Here is an 18,040-nt window from a genome sequence, read left to right as displayed (position 1 = left end):
CACTCATATTTGTTTGAAATTTTGTGAAACAAACTTTTTTCAAAACTTTAAACACAGTTCTAGACACAAAAATCAAAACTACCAGCTGCAATTTAAATGTCACACTCGTTTACTGATTGCCTACACCCAGTGATCATGTGTGAAAACATTTGTACCTATTTGTTCACTTTAAAAAAAATCAAAACTCAATGTTTTGAGAAAGAAATCATTTATTTTTACCCAAGCGCATTTCTGTTTATAGTGTAAATATTCATAATTTGATCAGTTAGAAATCAAAACTCAAATGTTTTAAGAGACAAATAAAATGTTCACCCTTACATTTCTGTTTATTTTGTAAATATGCATATAAGTCAAGTCACCTTTATGTAGCACTTTACACAATACAGATAGTTTCATAGCAGCTTCACAAAAGTAACAAATTCAAATTCTGCCTCAAAGCAGCTCTAACAAGTGTCATTATACAGGTCAAGTCAGTTGAGTTGATTCAGTTCAGTTCAATAACTGTAAAGTTTATCAACTGTGCTTACAAACTATAAATATAGTGTAAATATAGTTTAGAATTTGTGCAAATACATGTACACTTATAAATTGTATGATCAGTAAGTTATGACAACAAATGTTTTTACATTGCTTAAGTTAAGCAATTTTGGTAACACTTTACAATAAGGTTCATTAGTTAACATTAGTTCACTACATTAGTTAGCATGAACAATGAACTGCACTTATACAGCATTTATTAATCTTAGTTAATATGAATTTCAACATTTACAAATACTTTATTGAAATCTTGTTAACATTAGTAAATGCACTGTGAACTAGCATGAACAGCTTTATTTTTATTAACTAACATTAACGAAGATTAACAAATACTGTAACAAATGTATTGCTCATGGTTAGTTCATGTTAGTTAATACATCAACTAATGTTAACTAATGAACCTTATTGTAAAGTGTTACCGCAATTTTTTAACTTTTTTATAAGTTATACAATATTCAACTAATTTCTTTACATCAGTTTAATGTAATTTAAATTTAAATTTCAAATGGTTTAAACATCCAAGTTGATTGTACTTAAAAATGAAAGGCAGCAACAAAAAATGTATTCAAGCTGTTCCGTTTATTTAAATAAAATAAGTTGAAACAACACAAATCTTTAGGTTTTTTTACTTAATTGTCATTTGCACTAAATTTTATTACGTTAAATGAAATTAAATTTGTTAAATGTTAAGTTAACTTAAACCATTTGCGTTGGGACTACATGAATCATTTGTGTAGCATTGACTGAAACTGGGCAGTGGATTTCTTGTTCCCAGCATGCTTTGTATATAGGGATAGATAACTGTGTTGTTCTCAATGAACTGTAACTGTGCTAATGCCAGTGATGAGAAACTTTTATCTTAATCATAACTTGCATGCAACAGAAGTCACACTTAGCATATGAACAAGTGTTGCATTGGCTATTCGTTTTTAAATAAATAAATAAAATAAAATAGTTAGAGAGCACATCATTTACACAGTGTGGACATTGTTCTATTTCTCTCAATCAAATGATCATGTTCATGTATGTGTGCACCACAAGCTACTCACAACCTAAGCAAAAGCTCTCCTCTTCACCACAATGGTAACCAAATTGTTTTTAAATTATTATTTCATGTTCTACAAACTCTTTTAAATGTTCAAAATAACTACACATTATACACTAAACACTTGTTCAACTAACAAGTCTTTCCATTTTCTTAAAAACAGACAACTCAAGCAAATCTGCACAAGGGCACCAGTCTGAACAGCAACAGCACTGGTTGGCTCAACAAGAGTGAATTATATTCAGGAAACATTCACACAATACACCTCAAATGAAATTGGTGTGATCTCATTCACTTAGGATGAATTTTACTCATCCATGAAATTAACCTAGTTTAAGTTCAAATAAATTTGTTAAAGCGTGTGGAAATGTTCTTGTTAGACCAACAAGCATTTTTTTTTGAGTGCCTGTAAGTGATATGACAAACTCCTGTACACTCGACTGCACACTGAACAGACAAAATACACAAGATAGTAGTGTTTTACATTTACACATCCGTGCGTAGTTTGGCGTGCACGTGACTAATCATTTAATGGTTTGTGTGTAGTTACAAAAACACCATTTTTAAAATAGTTTTGAATGAAGTGTTTGCTTTTGCAAGAGACCTTTTGCATCTTGTGTGCGTGTTTTGTGGTTTTGCGTATAGAACACTGCAATATAGAAATTTAATTGATGCTAATTATTTTACATAAACAGACATGCTTTTGTATGACAAACATTTTTAGATGATTTTTTATAAAATGATGGCACACATTTAACACTTTATACATAAATGAGGAAAACTGGGGCTATATTTCTCTCTGTGGCTTTATTTTATAAATCACATTATAGACATAAGTCTAAAAGGCTTGACAAAACAAACAAACAATTAGACAGCATCATTGCTGTTGCCAAGGAAAAAAGATATAGCCTAATTCACTGCACACTGACCATTTTCACAATGGAATAATAGGCTAATGATTGATCCATAATCAATAGATTTTTATTTAAACAATACAATTTGTAGAAAAACAAATATGTTAGACTTTTAGTTTGGAAGACGAATTTTCTAATAAACTCATGTTTTTTAACTATGAGTCTGAAACCAAAAGCCTATACAAAAGAGAAAACTCTACATTCGACTGTTATTATAAGGATCTCGGAACAGGCAGTGATGCCTACGCGCACACGACCATAGCAAAGCAACAACGCATGAGTGTATTCCAGCCCGGTCTGAAGTTCTTGGAGGGCAGAAAGGCGCCGAAGCTGCTGCTTGGATCCTGCATTCATTAATTCAGTGAAGTCTCGCGGTGTTCACGCAACCTCTCAGACATCTTGCGTTTGTCAGACGAACTGCTACATGCACGAACAGAAACGCAGTAAAATCTCATCCAGCATCGCTCGAACGCCATCACCTCTTCACATGCGGGGCTGAACTGAGTTTGGCGCGTTTGAGACACTCGGAGAGGATCGCGTGCGGCGTTATTTTCGTATTGTGCGTCATTTCTGCATTTCTGCGTTTCCACCCAGGCAAAATGGCAACACCCGCCGCTGTAAACCCATCGGGTGAGTAGCAGTTTAATCTTTGTGCTTTTAAATATATTGTGTGTGGTGTTTAAAGGAAAACCGAACGTCGGGGTTTTACCCAATATTGTGTTTTCGCCTTAACAAAAGAAACCGCGACGGTTTAAACGCACGCGAGCACCCCCTCCCCCCTGCACAAGTAACAACAGCGACATATAGAATAAACATTTAAATGCTACTGTATCACGGCTGTATCGTTAATATAACGTTAATTTTTTCGTGACTAAAGAACATCGCGCGACTGTATTGTGACGTCAGAACGAAATGTATCACATTTGGCGTTATTCTGCCGTGGCTTGTTGCTAATGCAAATTAGATGCTGAATAAATTTTCCCAAGCCAGTAGGACGTGATTTGATTTCCTTGATACGCAGCTAGTGAATCTGAACGTTGCTTATGGGACTGTAATGGTGATATGGGGTTATTTGTTATGAGCTTGAGTATGTAACGTAACACGCATAACAGCTTTACTTCCTCAGCCTGTTGATTCTGTAGCCTGTTAACCAAACAGTCAAGTTTACTGTCATATGTACCTACATATTAGTATAGCAAGTGAGATTTTTTATGTTTCTGTGAAACACTTAACAAGTCAACAAAAATTATCATGTACAAATAGCAGTAAATTAGGAGCAAGAATATGAGACAAAACGGTAAAGTGACAGTGCGAGATGTAAACACGAGCACTGGATTGTTGTTCAAGACTGTCCTGAGCTAATGTAAGTTTACATGAATGTGTGACAATTTTTGTTTGTCACTGAATATTTAATGGTGCTAAAGTTTAAACTGTCATGCCACCAAAGTCACGATTATGTGGGTATTTGTCGTCTATTTTAGACACCACAGAATATTTCAGGTTTAGGCCTACTTGTTGACTCAGAACAACAAGCTGGATGAAAAGATCTAGAAGGCCAAATTATTAAATTAGCAGGGCTGCACAGATATAGAAATGTTGCTTCAAGTGAAACCAGGCATCAGAATGTAACCCTTGAGAAGAAAAAGAAACACCACAGTTGTATGAGAGGCCCAAACTGAGCAAAAATATGCAATTTGGTGCAGATGTTATTTATATAGTCAAACAGATGAAATTATAATACCTTGTAATGTAATCAGAATTCTTATAACAGACAGCTAACACAATATGCACATCAGTTGTCACTCTATATTTCCCAATAATATAATATTTAAATGCTTAGTTTTATGATCAAAGTTCTGTAGTTTAATACAGAAAACATATAATATAATACAATGCAATACAATTATGATTGAGAGATGTACGTTCCTCAAAAGCCTGATGTATCGTATGTATGTGATTCTCACATTTTAACGATTTCCAAAAAAAGTATAATCAAGTTAATCAAACTTGCTTCAATCCAGTAATTGTTCATCTTGAAATATTTTAACTAAAATCAAAGATTTCATAGCAAAAAGACATTTTCACAATTATACTAAAAGGGATTTTACTTGCTAAACATTGTCAATCAAGCAACTGAATGCATGTAGTAGTCATGTTGATAATTTAGTTAAAGTCCCTAAAAGTTCATATAACAAATCTTTTTTTACATACAGTAAAAATGGTCTGAATTGGAAAAAAATTAGCAATATTATCTCTTGCCTGATAAAACTGATAATATGATTAAAAAACTCCTACATCTAGTAAACTTTATGCAACAAACTTGCTGTACAAACCAAACAAACTGGGTTAGTGATTGATAGAAGCATGTCACAGAAGCCTACTGCTGCTCAATTTATTCAGTCTGCACTTGCTAAAGTAAATTACGCTCCATGACTCCATTGCTTCCATGAACACTCTTTTTTTTCCCCCAGCGGGCAATTCCTTTCCCGCCACCTCATTGTAAATGCAAATGAGGTGAAATGAATAAAGAATGTGTGCGTTATTAGCACCTGGTTGACACACAGAGCTGCCAAGCGCGCTTTAAAATGCACGAGAGCATTCTGGGCTGAAGTCACATGACTGTAGTTGAACTCAAGGGCACTTTGTTTTAAAGTCAGCTTGCTTTTATTTTGCTTGGTTAAGAAATATGGAGGCCATCTGTAGTTTTACCGTTATGCCCACAATGCTTAACAAAAGGCCCTGGTTGCAGCATGGCTGCGATAAGAACGTGTTTCGTACAAATAGCAGTTGGCGTTTGTCAATGGGGATTACAGGCACAGTTGATTAGCAACAGTTCAGAGTGTTTGCCGACCTCTTGTGTTTGTGAAGGAAGCATTTCTATTGAGAGGAGGGATGGATGACAGGGCTGACCAGAAGTATAGCACTGCTAAGAAAGACTTGTGTGTTTCTAGAGCATATGGTGTGCTACATCAGCTAGCAAATTCTAATCACCTGTTGACAGGATTGACTGTATTTTCTTGATAGAAAGGGCTGAGCTTGAATATATGATGTATGTAATGTGAGACTGTAGAAGTGTCAACCTGTAGATATTTAGCTGTATACCGTTTATACCACATTCAAATGATGTTTGTCACAGGTGTGTGTACACACAGGTGTGTGTACACAGGTGTGTGTGTATGAACATATTCATACTTCTATTCAGCAAAGACACTAGCCTAGAAATCTAGACGCACCCTAGCGGCAGCAACATGTATTTTGCTTCCAGGGTAGTCTAGCAACTCTCTGTTGACTTTCGAGCTGGAAAAACCAAACTCTGGTCAGGCCAATCACATCGTGTATAGAGTCGGTGGGCGGGCTTAACATGATGACGACAGAGTTGTGACGGTTCCGTGTGAATTCCCTGCTACTTGAAAACAAAGAATGGCTGCTGCTGATGACGAACAGCGGTCTTTCAGAATCGGCTTTGGCCGCGACTCTGGAGGACTTGGAGTTTAGCTTTTCTTTGAGAAAAGAACAAAGAACGGCATTTAAGTCATTCTTAAAAAAGGAAGATGTGTTCGTAGTTTTGCCGGCCAGATATGGCAAAAGTTGAATCGATCAACTAACGTTAGCTCCGCTGTTGGGAAAACGCTCTGGTTGGTTGAAGCGCTGTCCTATTGCGTGCCGAGGGAATTTGAAAGACAGCCGTTTATCCCGCCCCTCGGATTGAGCCGTGTCTATGGTGAGTTGCCAGACCTAACATCTTGATGTAGGTCTGGCTTGCCAGGCTACAAAGACACATTAAATTACTCAAAAGTGACAGTGAAGACATAATGTTACAAAAGATGTTTGTTTCAAATAAATGCTGTTTACAACATTGATATAATAATAAGAAATGTTTCTTGAGTAGCAAATCAGCATATTAGAATGATCTCTGAAGGATCATGTGACTGATGCTGAAAATTCAGCTTTGAAAAAATTGCATAATAAATATTCAAACAGAAAACAGTTCACAGTGTTACTGTTTTACTGTTTTTGATCAAATAAATGCAGCCTTGGTGAGTATGAGACACTTCTTTCAAAAACATTAAAAAAAGAAAAATCTCACCAACCCCAAATGTTTGAACGCTAATTATTGACTGCTTTTGACAGAATTACTCGTTTAAAATATTAGTTTCACTGTTTTGAGTTTTTTGTGTTTAGCTCAAATGTTTCATAATGTAAATTTTGCACTGATGTCTGAGACCTGCTGCAAGGAGACGGCGTTTCTGACGCCTGTACCGAACTGTAATGGGCAACGTAGCTCGTATGACAATTCCGCATTTTGGCTCATAAGATGTCTTTGGTCTGTGCTGTGTTCGGTCGAACCGCACCAGAGTTTGTTTGGAAGCGGACCGAGACCCATCTTTTCAGGGGACTCTGTCCGCTTGTTTGTTGCACACCAGGGTTTGGATGGCAGCGTTCACACTTAATCAAATGAACCGCACTTACAGAGTAATCACACCGGAGTTTGTTTTAATCGAACCAAACCTGCCAAGTGTGAACACACCCTGACTTCTATGTAAATGCCTGTCTGTGATGAAAGACAGCAGTACGTTTTTATGTGCTGCAAGTCCAATATAGATGGGTTTTTTTTAACAGCTCCATTCTTCAATAACAGCCTATTTGTAAAGCTGCATGACATTGTGACAGATTCCTATAACAACTTGTGCTGAAATATGCGAGTATCTCTGATATTTCCTCTTCTTTATGTGGGTGAACCAAGTTTCTGATCACCCTGGCTGGCATTGTTGACTTGTGTTGTTTGTTAATATATTGATTTACCTGACATCAAAAAGTTGGATTCAGAACAAGTCGGTTTTGCAGCTTAGTTTCAATAAATGCTTTTTCAAAGTTTTTAGCTCTGAAAGTTACAGTATGTTTTCATAGTTTATTGAACTCTTTGAAAATTTACATTTTCATTATACGGCCCCTTTAATTCGGTTATGAATGCTTAGTCCATTCTCGCATGAAACATTAGAAAGTGATTGGAGTTTCTGTCAAGAAATGCAGCATTTATTTCTGTAAAAATGCTACTGAGGTCAATTGCACACGCATGCATTATTGAAGTATCTCAGCATGTTTTTGATTTTTCTGCTGACCATCATGTCTGAAATATCTAGAACTTTTGGCAGCATGAACTTTCTTTGGCTGTGTAACAATAGACCAGAAGAGAAGAGTCATTGTTCTTGACATATTCGTGCTTTCAGAAAAAAAGGATTTGATCATGTTAATTAAATCGTTTGTAGATTCTCCCTTTAAACTTGTTACTTTCTGATCCATTCCTGCTCTGAATCACTGAATTGAGAAACTCTTTTCTGCATGGAAATAGGCCAATTGTCCCTTCAACCTCATCTACACCCTGAAATCATAATGCTTCAGCTGCACTGAATCACCCTTTTCACTTTCTTTTTAGTGCTGGTAGAGAATAGAAACAAAGGGGCCGTTTAGACGAGACAACTTTTTATGCGTTTTGGCCACTCATTTCCACATCAACAGCATTTTGGTGCACTTCAGAGTGCAAGTTTTTGAAAACGATACCTTTAATATCATCTCCGTGTAAATGACAAAAACAGGAATCTGTGAAAATGGTGAATGCATGTGTATTACGTGTTCAGTCTATAGGCGTGTAGTTTTTCTTTACAAAGTTACATTGCCAACGTCTGGCCTGGCTGCATAATACAGCATTTTTAATCGTTTTCACGGATCCATGTGAACGGGAATCGTTTTGACAACTTTGTTATCTGTACAAAGAAAAAAACATTCTTTTTATTTGTACATAGTTGTTGTGTAAACGTACCCTAAATGCTTTGCTACCAAACCTTCTGAGTTAAAGAGGTTGAACAATTTAGCTATTATATTCTATTCTATTAAATGAGTCCATTCTTAAGTCAATTCAGACTTTCATTTAGCTGTAACATTTCTATGTTTAGCAGCTCATATTAAAATAATATACAGGGCTGAAAACTCAAAGAACACAAGGTTTTGCTCACCAAGGCAGCATTTATTTGACAAAAAATACAGGGAAACCAGTAAGATTGTGAAATTTATTCCTGTGAAGGCAAAGCTTCAAGTCTTCAGAGACACGTGATCCTTCAGAAATAATTCTAATCTGCTGATTTGCATATGGCAAGGCAAGTTTATTTATGTAGCACATTTCATACACTATGGCAATTCAAAGTGCTCTATAGAAAAGAATGAAAACAATCACAAAATAAAAGCAAGGAAAATTTAAACGGTTATAAAAGAGTAAAAAGATTATATATAGATAAACTCATCTGGCAAAACACCGGTGTATCACATTTTTCACAACTCCCAGTTTTACTCTGAGATTTTCCAATGGTGATTACAGTGTGTCTGTGGTGTTCTTTCGGCGCGCCTAAGAAATCTATTGGTCATCTCCGATGGACCCGTTTTTTCCCTAAAATCGGACAGGAGGAGCTCTAGGACTGACTCACGGGGTAACCCCAGGTCACTGCCCCATCAGTCCGCACCCCAAAAACCCATTTGTTCGGAAGCTCTAGGGAAGGAGTCGATCCAGTCCGCAACCCACAGAACCTCGAGTTTAATTACACATCAAACTCACTATTCCACCACAGACCCAGGTCATCAATGTGGTTTTATTTCTCAAGTTCCCCAAATAAGTAATTTATGTTTCTCTCTTACCCAATTCTCAGTGCTATTTGAGTTCAGTTTAGAATCAAAAGGAGGAATACAGTGCAATCAGTCGGACATACTGTGGATTCAGTTATAAAAAGAATTAAAGAGTAATAAGATTATACATAAATAAACTTTGTTTCATCTGGCAAAACACAGACAGGTGTATCATATTTTGCACAGCTGCTTGTTTTGCTGTGAGATTTTCCCATGTGGATTGTACTGTGTCTGTGGTGTTCTTTCGACGCGACCAAAAAATCGATTGGACGTCTCCAGTAGACCAGATTTTTCCCTGAAATCGGACAGGAGGAGCTCTAGGACTGACTCACGGGGTAACCTCGGGTTCACTGCTCCATCAGTCCGCACCCCAAAAACCGATTTTCAAAAAATATGAAACATTTCTTATTTTCAATGTTAAAAACTGCTTAATATTTATGTGGAAACCATGATACATTTTGCAGGATTTTTTGATGAATAGAAAGTCCAAAAGAACATAATTTATTTTTTAACGTTACAAGTGTCTTGTTTTGTTACTTTTGATAAATTTAATTCATCCTTGCAGAATAAAAGTATTAATACTGACCTCAAACAATTGAACAAAAGCTCTCCAGCATGGGCTATTGCAACACCAAAATCGACTGAAACTGCCGCATACCCACAATCCAGTGCTGAACTTCAAGTACCGGTACTGATAATCCAGACCTGAATCATTCCTTCAAAGAATCAATTTATCTAAGTTTATCTGTCATATCATAGATCCGTAAAGATGGCCACGGTCCAAGAGACCGTGGTGTTCTGGGAAGGTTTTCTCTACACTTTGATTGAAGAATTTGTTCATTTGGCCTGTTTTTGTCTCGATGGAGTTCACTTCTCACGCAAAACACATATGAGGCTTGCTGTCCACATTTCTAAAGAGCTCAGACATTACAGGCAGGTTCCCAATGGACGGGTGCCATGTAGATGTTTTGTTTTGAGGCAGATCTGGATGGAAAACGGGCCTCTGACATTAGAATGAAAGAGTCAGAGGAGAGAAAAGAGAGAGTGGCGCATGTAAGCTGTTGAGTCGTGATTTAAAATGAGAGACAGCAGCATCCTATCTGTCTTCTATCCTTCACTCCATCCCATGAGACAGACTAATGAGTTTGACCTGAGGGCTTTCTGAGAGACAATGACTGGATGAGGGACCATTAGAAAGTTCTGAAAAGCAGTAAGGCATTTACAATAGAGATATTTTGAAGAAGGATCACACAGCTTTTGCTATTTTGCATATGTTGCAAACTTTTGCAAATAGTTAAATATCATTGTTGAAACATCAGGCTTTTTTGGCTCATGTAGTATAGTGAGAATATAGAGCTCATGATCGAGGAGGAAAAACATCCTACTTTTTTTATTCAGAGATCCAAACTGTGCAAAAATATGTGATTTGGTGCAGTTTCTGATATTTTTGTGGCCAAAGAGTAAGATGAAATTCTGATAGCTTGTAATGTAAGTCAATTAGATCTTTATAACAAATTAAATTAAATTTGTAAATCTATATCACCCAATAATATGATATTTAAATGCTTATTTTTATGAGCAAAGCTTTGTAGTCTTTAGTGTGGGAGGCAAAACATATAATGCAATGCAATGCAATACTATGATGGTTGAGATGAAAAAATAGACATTCCTCAAAAGTCTGATGTATCATATTTGAAACTCACATTTGAACACAATTTTTCTAAACAAAAATCTACTGATAATTAAGTAAACACAAGTTTCTTCAGTCTAGCAAATGTTCATCTTAATTGTCTTCATCAAGCGCTTTCACAGCAACAAGACGTGTACCATAACCTTAAAGGCAATGTTTTTACAATTATACTAAAAGGCCTTCAAATATGATACCGTAGGCTTTATTAGGGTTCCATTACATCAGTAAAGTAGTAAAACAATTGTGCATTATAGTTCAAGTCTTTTGAAGTCTTTCAATTTGCTCATGTTTATCTGAAAATCCCATTGCTGCAACCATCTACTTCAATTTTGGTCTTTTCATTTCAAAGCTTTCATTTGTCTTCAGAAGACATTTGTGCACAAGTAGACTAGGTTTATGATACTTGTTTTATGCTCAGATAAAGTTTCTGTATCATTTACTGTAAACAAAAGTCTAGTTATGGGGCTAATTTAATTCAAGGGTTAGTTCACCCAAAAATAAATACCGGTATTCTGAAATTTATGCTGCGTTCACATGCTATCGTAAATTTCCTACTCCCACTTAAGAAGTTGTGATTACGAGCTCATCGAATTAAAATTTTGACTTGAGAGGGAGTTCATGTCTAATGTTTTAATTAGGAAACTAGTATTTATGATAATTCCAATAGCACGTGAAGGCAGCATAATTTCCCACCCTCATGTCGTTCCAAACCCGCATCTTTGGAACACAAATGAAGATCTTTTTTATGAAATCTATGAGAGCTTTTTGTCCCTCCTTAGACAGCTACGCATCTGAAACTCTGACGCTTCAAAAAGTTTGTAAAGAGATCGTAAAACTAATCCATATGAATTAAGCGATTTAGACTTAATTTTCTGAAGAGAATTGATCGCTTTATATGATGAACAGATTGAAACACAAACAGAAGCTCAACCGATAAAGCTTGACGTGCGAATCAAACCTTTTGCGGAAGCAAAAACGTGTTGCGTAACACAGGAGAATGAACCTCATTGGTTCTTGTAGAAGCTCAAACCTGTTGCGTAACACAGGAGAATGAACCTCATTGGTTCTCGATCGAGTCTCTTCAGAAAATTTGTAGTAAACTGCTCAATTTTACGATCTCTTTATGAACTTTTTAAAGCTTCAGAGTATGTTGGAGGGACAGAAAGCTCTCAGATTTCATCAAAAAGATCTTCGTTTGTGTTCTGAAGATGAACAAAAGTCTTACGGGTTTGGAACGACGTGAGGGTGAGTAATGACAAAATTTTCATTTTTGGGTGAACTATCCCTTTAAGTACATTTAACAGCATTTTTTTCCACATTATTTGCATTAACATTAAATTTAACTTTTGGCAACCTTAAATAGTTTTTTGCCCATCTGAATTTGCTCTTTGGTTTGAGGTTTGAAATCAGGTGTAAGTTTGTAAACCTCATAAATGAATTAATGAGAACTCACTGAAAGTACAGGAGAACTCTAGAGTACAGGAGAAGTGGAAGGCAGACTTGATCAAATTTTAATATGATTCTTAAATCAACGGTGCTGAACGTGTCAGTATGTGTTCATTTTCTTAGTCAACTGCTGTTTGCGATGTTAGTCTGAGCTGGTGTGTGTTACATACTGATGCTGTTTAAAGGTGATCTAAGTAACTTTTTTACCTTACCTGAACAGCTTCAGAGTCATTGGAATGGTTATATTACTTATTTCGGGTTGAATGGTGGTCGTTTCGCACCCCCCTGGTGCCCGTGAGCGGAAAATCCGCACTTGCAACTTTGGGCCGGCGGGCTGCCGGCCACCGCATCAGGAAGTATCGCGTGATATCAGGTCTCGCGATGTAAACAATTGCTTTACTCCCAAAAGAAATCTGCTAAAATGCTGTCATTATTGCGCTCCCTCACGCTGTCCGAACCTGAATGAAGAAGACATTTTAAAGAATGTCCCATCTCCTTTGATGTCGTTGATCTACTAGCCTCTGGTGTCTGAGAATCGCCAACGAGTTTTTACAACAGTGTTGTCAAATATCTATTCCGAAGCTGTGGGGGGAGCTCTAGAGAGAAACCTGCGAGCAAAAAGTGAGAATACAGCGAAAAAATCCCGAACCTACTGAGCCCCGCTTTAATTAGTACATCAGGTATAATGGTTTTTGGCATATTTGTGTCTTGCTATATGACCAGAAACACACAAATACAATATTTTGAGCTATTACTTTTATTTAATAGGGATACATTAAATTAATCAAAAGTGACAGTAAAGTAAATACACTTATAATGTTACAAATGGTTTCTATTTCAGATAAATGCTGTTATTTCTATTCATTAAAGAATCCTGAATGTTTCATGGTTTTCAAAAAAATATTTATCAGCACAACTGTTTTCAACATTGATAATATTAAGAAACGTTTCTTGAGAAGCAAATCAGCATAATTATAATTACATTCAATTCGCATTTATTTGTATAGCGCTTTTCACAATACACATCTTTTCAGAATGATTTCTGAAGGATCATGTGACACTGAAACTGGAGTAATGATGCTGAAAATTCAGCTTTGCATTACAGGAATAAAATATATTAAAATAGAAAACAATTAATTTAAATGAATTATATTTCACTATATTACTTTACTGTGTTTTTCTCAAATAAATGCCCTAAATAAAATGCCTTGGTGAAAATAAGAGACTTCTTTCAAAAACATGAAGAATCTTACCGATCTCAAACTTTTTAACATGTTTGTACTATGCCTGGATTGTCTGATGGGACTCACTTCACTTTCATTTAAATGAATGAAGGAGAGTGGGAACATGCGTATGCATAAAAGTTTTAAGTTTGGTCAACTTTAAAAGATGTACACTCACCTAAAGGATTATTAGGAACACCCTACTAATACTGTGTTTGACCCCCCTTTCGCCTTCAGAACTGCCTTAATTCTACGTGGCATTGATTCAACAAGGTGCTGAAAGCATTCTTTAGAAATGTTGGCCCATATTGATAGGATAGCATCTTGCAGTTGATGGAGATTTGTGGGATGCACATCCAGGGCACGAAGCTCCCGTTCCACCACATCCCAAAGATGCTCTATTGGGTTGAGATCTGGTGACTGTGGGGGCCATTTTAGTACAGTGAACTCATTGTCATGTTCAAGAAACCAATTTGAAATGATTCGAGCTTTGTGACATGGTGCATTATCCTGCCGGAAGTAGCCATCAGAGGATGGGTACATGGTGGTCATAAAGGGATGGACATGGTCAGAAACAATGCTCAGGTAGGCCGTGGCATTTAAACGATGCCCAATTGGCACTAAGGGGCCTAAAGTGTGCCAAGAAAACATCCCCCACACCATTACACCACCACCACCAGCCTGCACAGTGTTAACAAGGCATGATGGATCCATGTTCTCATTCTGTTTACGCCAAATTCTGACTCTACCATCCGAATGTCTCAACAGAAATCGAGACTCATCAGACCAGGCAACATTTTTCCAGTCTTCAACTGTCCAATTTTGGTGAGCTCGTGCAAATTGTAGCCTCTTTTTCCTATTTGTAGTGGAGATGAGTGGTACCCGGTGGGGTCTTCTGCTGTTGTAGCCCATCCGCCTCAAGGTTGTGCGTGTTGTGGCTTCACAAATGCTTTGCTGCATACCTCGGTTGTAACGAGTGGTTATTTCAGTCAAAGTTGCTCTTCTATCAGCTTGAATCAGTCGGCCCATTCTCCTCTGACCTCTAGCATCAACAAGGCATTTTCGCCCACAGGACTGCCGCATACTGGATGTTTTTCCCTTTTCACACCATTCTTTGTAAACCCTAGAAATGGTTGTGCGTGAAAATCCCAGTAACTGAGCAGATTGTGAAATACTCAGACCGGCCCGTCTGGCACCAACAACCATGCCACGCTCAGAATTGCTTAAATCACCTTTCTTTCCCATTCTGACATTCAGTTTGGAGTTCAGGAGATTTTCTTGACCAGGACCACACCCCTAAATGCATTGAAGCAGCTGCCATGTGATTGGTTGATTAGATAATTGCATTAATGAGAAATTGAACAGGTGTTCCTAATAATCCTTTAGGTGAGTGTATATAGCAAAGATGCATCTGACAAAGAATACAATGTATAAAGACTAGGTGGTATATTTACCATTTATTTGAAATGTATTACTGTTTGTGATTTCATATGCTTAAAGCCTAACATGACTACAGTTTATTGCATTTATACATCAGCTGAATGACTTTGTAGTCAGTGTTTCACGTTGTTGATTGTGAAGATGTTTTTGGCCTTTTCAGAAATGGGCACGGATCTACCGGGTTCGGTAGCCATGCCAGGCGCTGTGGGCACGGGCCAGGTCAGGATGGTGGGCACCATGCCAGGGCGAGGAGGCAAGCGGAGATCAACGGGGTGAGTTATTTTGCTAAACAGCGTATTATTTTCATATTTACAGATTCTCTGTTCAATATCACAGTTCAAAGGTCAATTTGGTGTTTGCAAATGAAAAAATATTCTTACAGTGTCAGAATTATCCATTTTCAGCTGTGTGGTTTAGTTGTTTGAGGGGGATGGGGGTGGTGGGGAGAGACAAATAAATTTATTTTTTATGAAAAATCAAATGTGAAAAATATCCCATCATTACAACATGATGTGTGAGAGAGAGATAAATAATTAATGCGTCATTATCCATTTACACACATTCTGAATTTCAACTATTAGACTTATTATTATTCTGAATGAATAAATTATGAAATGATTGTTCATTCAGACAGTCAAATGAAACTCCTTTATATACATACATCTTTTTTCAAATCTATGTTTATAATTTCTATGTACGTAATTTCTCACTGAATAAAATAAAATGTGTAATGCAAGCTTTAATGTGAAAGCTGCACATTAAAGCTCACATTACACACTTTAGCTGCATTCACTTTTTTAATGTGAAAATGTGAATGCAGCTTTAATGAGCTAATGGAATTATGACATGCCTGACTGTCTCAGTGCCATTTATGAAAGAGGAGGACTCATTTGTTTTCATCATGTAAGATGAAAGATTGTAAGATTTTTTGTCATTGAAGAGGTGTTCAGTGGTAATGAAAGGAAATAAAAAGCATAATTTCATTTACTGATGCACCTTCATGGGTCTCAAGTATGGGTGTTACTGAGCTGCATGTATTTTTGAATATTTTATTAGCATAAAATTGCTCTCATACTTTTTAGAATATTAACCAATTTTACACTGCATTTAATTGTATTTACATGAGTGGGAAAACACTGTAAATGAAATCTCCAGGTGGGTGGATATTGGTGAAATAGTGTCGAGCTTTATTCTGTGCCCATTATTTCATTATCTGAGTGAGATATTGATTGTATATTATTGCCTCCTATTTTTAATTCTTTATTAGACAACAGTATACACTTTTATAGGGCCCAGTGTATAGCTGCACAATGGACTTGCACAACTACTTCCGCGTTAGTTAGTACATACCGGGAGTTTCCGGTTCGAGTGTTCAGCGCACCTACATACATGAGAATGCAGATTATCACTGTTGTTTTATGGCTGCCAATTGATTAAAACAATGAATAATGATCTCTGTATTAATTATCTCGAGCCTGCTGAAATGTTCCTATAAATATATTTTCTTTCCAACTGTGCGTTCTGAATAATAAATAGGCTAAATAATATATTTATCCACTAAGCTGCAGCAGTCCTATATGCTCATCTTGTCATTAACTGTTTTTTTCTCTTTCTGACATTTCATACCTGTTGGGTTTACATTTTTAAATGAAATTGACTATTAAAAGGATTGCTTGTGTGCGCTGGTGTTTATTCCAGTCTTTTAAAATAGTTGAATGAATGAATGCTCGCGAGGTGCCTGTAACGATGTTAAATAGGCTAGGCTATTTAATCAATAATGTACACAGCGTAGAGGAGAATGACAGTCAACTACTTTGAATGTTATTGCATTTTGGGCATAAACATGTAAATGGTGAAAAGATTGACATTGAAAAATGACACAGAATGATTAAAATATTTCATCCAAATAAATAAATGTTCGTACTGATGTTATTCATCTGTTCTCATACACGTCACGGTCACTAGTTTAGACGAACACTGACACCCTGTGGTGAAATGCACCCGCTGCTTTCTCAGATCGGCTTGGGTTGGATTAAAACTTCATGTTCCGATAAGTTTGGAAAATTCTGCACACAGTAAACATCAGAATATACCTTCTCCTGTCAATTTTTAAATCTTATAGCGGACACTCATTTTAGGTGGCGTTTGTTCAACTCATCGACTGACCACAGTACATTGAAAAGTAAACATAACCGTAAATAAGTGAGACGTACTATTTGCAAACGGAAGTGCGTCCCGAAGCTCAGTGCAAGTGGTGCATTAACTGTAGAATAGCAGCACATGATAATTCATCTACTAGGGAACAGTGGCATCTGTGTTGCTGGAGGCAGGACTACAATTCCCAGAATGCACCACAGCATGAATAAATCATTCAAACTACTGCTCAGTTCTGTACTTATTAACTGTGTAGCATGTGCATCATTGTAGTAGTTTGGTTTTCATATTAGAAAAATTACACACACACACACACACACACACACACACACACACACACACACACACACACACACACACACACACACACACACACACACATATAGCCTTTATTATGACAGGTCAATGAAGTAGTTTTTGTCCACAAGGCTATGGCTTTGAATGTTTCTTTTTGCAAATTGGCCTACTATAAATGTAATAAAATTGAAATCTGATAAAATGGGTTTTATATGTATGATATATGTATTCACACTTGTATATAATAAAATAATAAGTATAATATGTTGATACATTATACAAGAATATGTATATATATATATATATATATATATATATACTTTATATATAATGTTTTTCTCATGCCTGGTAATTAATCAAAACAATTAATTTCAAAATAGCCAAATATGCCAACACCTGGCTCATTCACAAATAAAAGAGGAACTACTGTGGAAACTGATAGATACTGATTTCAAAAATAGAATTAAGAAGTGCCCAATTTTTAGCCTATGAAACATCCATTTAAAATGAATACTCCTACACTGCAAACTGATGATGGTCGTGATCGTCCTTCTGCTTTTGAGTTCGGTGCACATGAATATAGTCCACTAACATGATGTGGTTTTCATAGAAAACACCCTTG

General features: G+C 36.5%; 1 protein-coding gene across 4 annotated transcripts in view; it reads left to right on the top strand.

The window, feature by feature from the left end:
- The first annotated feature begins 2,706 nt into the window (after positions 1-2,706).
- The window catches only part of arnt2 (aryl-hydrocarbon receptor nuclear translocator 2), a 73,960-nt gene continuing 58,626 nt past the window's right edge, over positions 2,707-18,040 (top strand). For 2 of the 4 annotated variants that reach the window (XM_084404521.1, XM_084404522.1), the window contains exons 1-2: positions 2,707-3,126; positions 15,128-15,239. In XM_084404521.1, coding sequence (XP_084260647.1) covers positions 3,096-3,126; positions 15,128-15,239 — 143 coding nt within the window. In that variant the 5' untranslated portion in view covers positions 2,707-3,095. The remainder of the gene's footprint in view (positions 3,127-15,127; positions 15,240-18,040) is intronic. The other 2 variants (XM_084404523.1, XM_084404524.1) reach the window with 1 other exon arrangement.

Source organism: Rutilus rutilus (assembly GCF_951802725.1).
Source record: "Rutilus rutilus genome assembly, chromosome: 3".
In the NCBI taxonomy this organism is placed as follows: Eukaryota; Metazoa; Chordata; class Actinopteri; order Cypriniformes; family Leuciscidae; genus Rutilus; species Rutilus rutilus.
The sequence above is the reverse complement of the archived record's forward strand: the minus strand, read 5'-3'. Positions and strand labels throughout refer to the sequence as shown.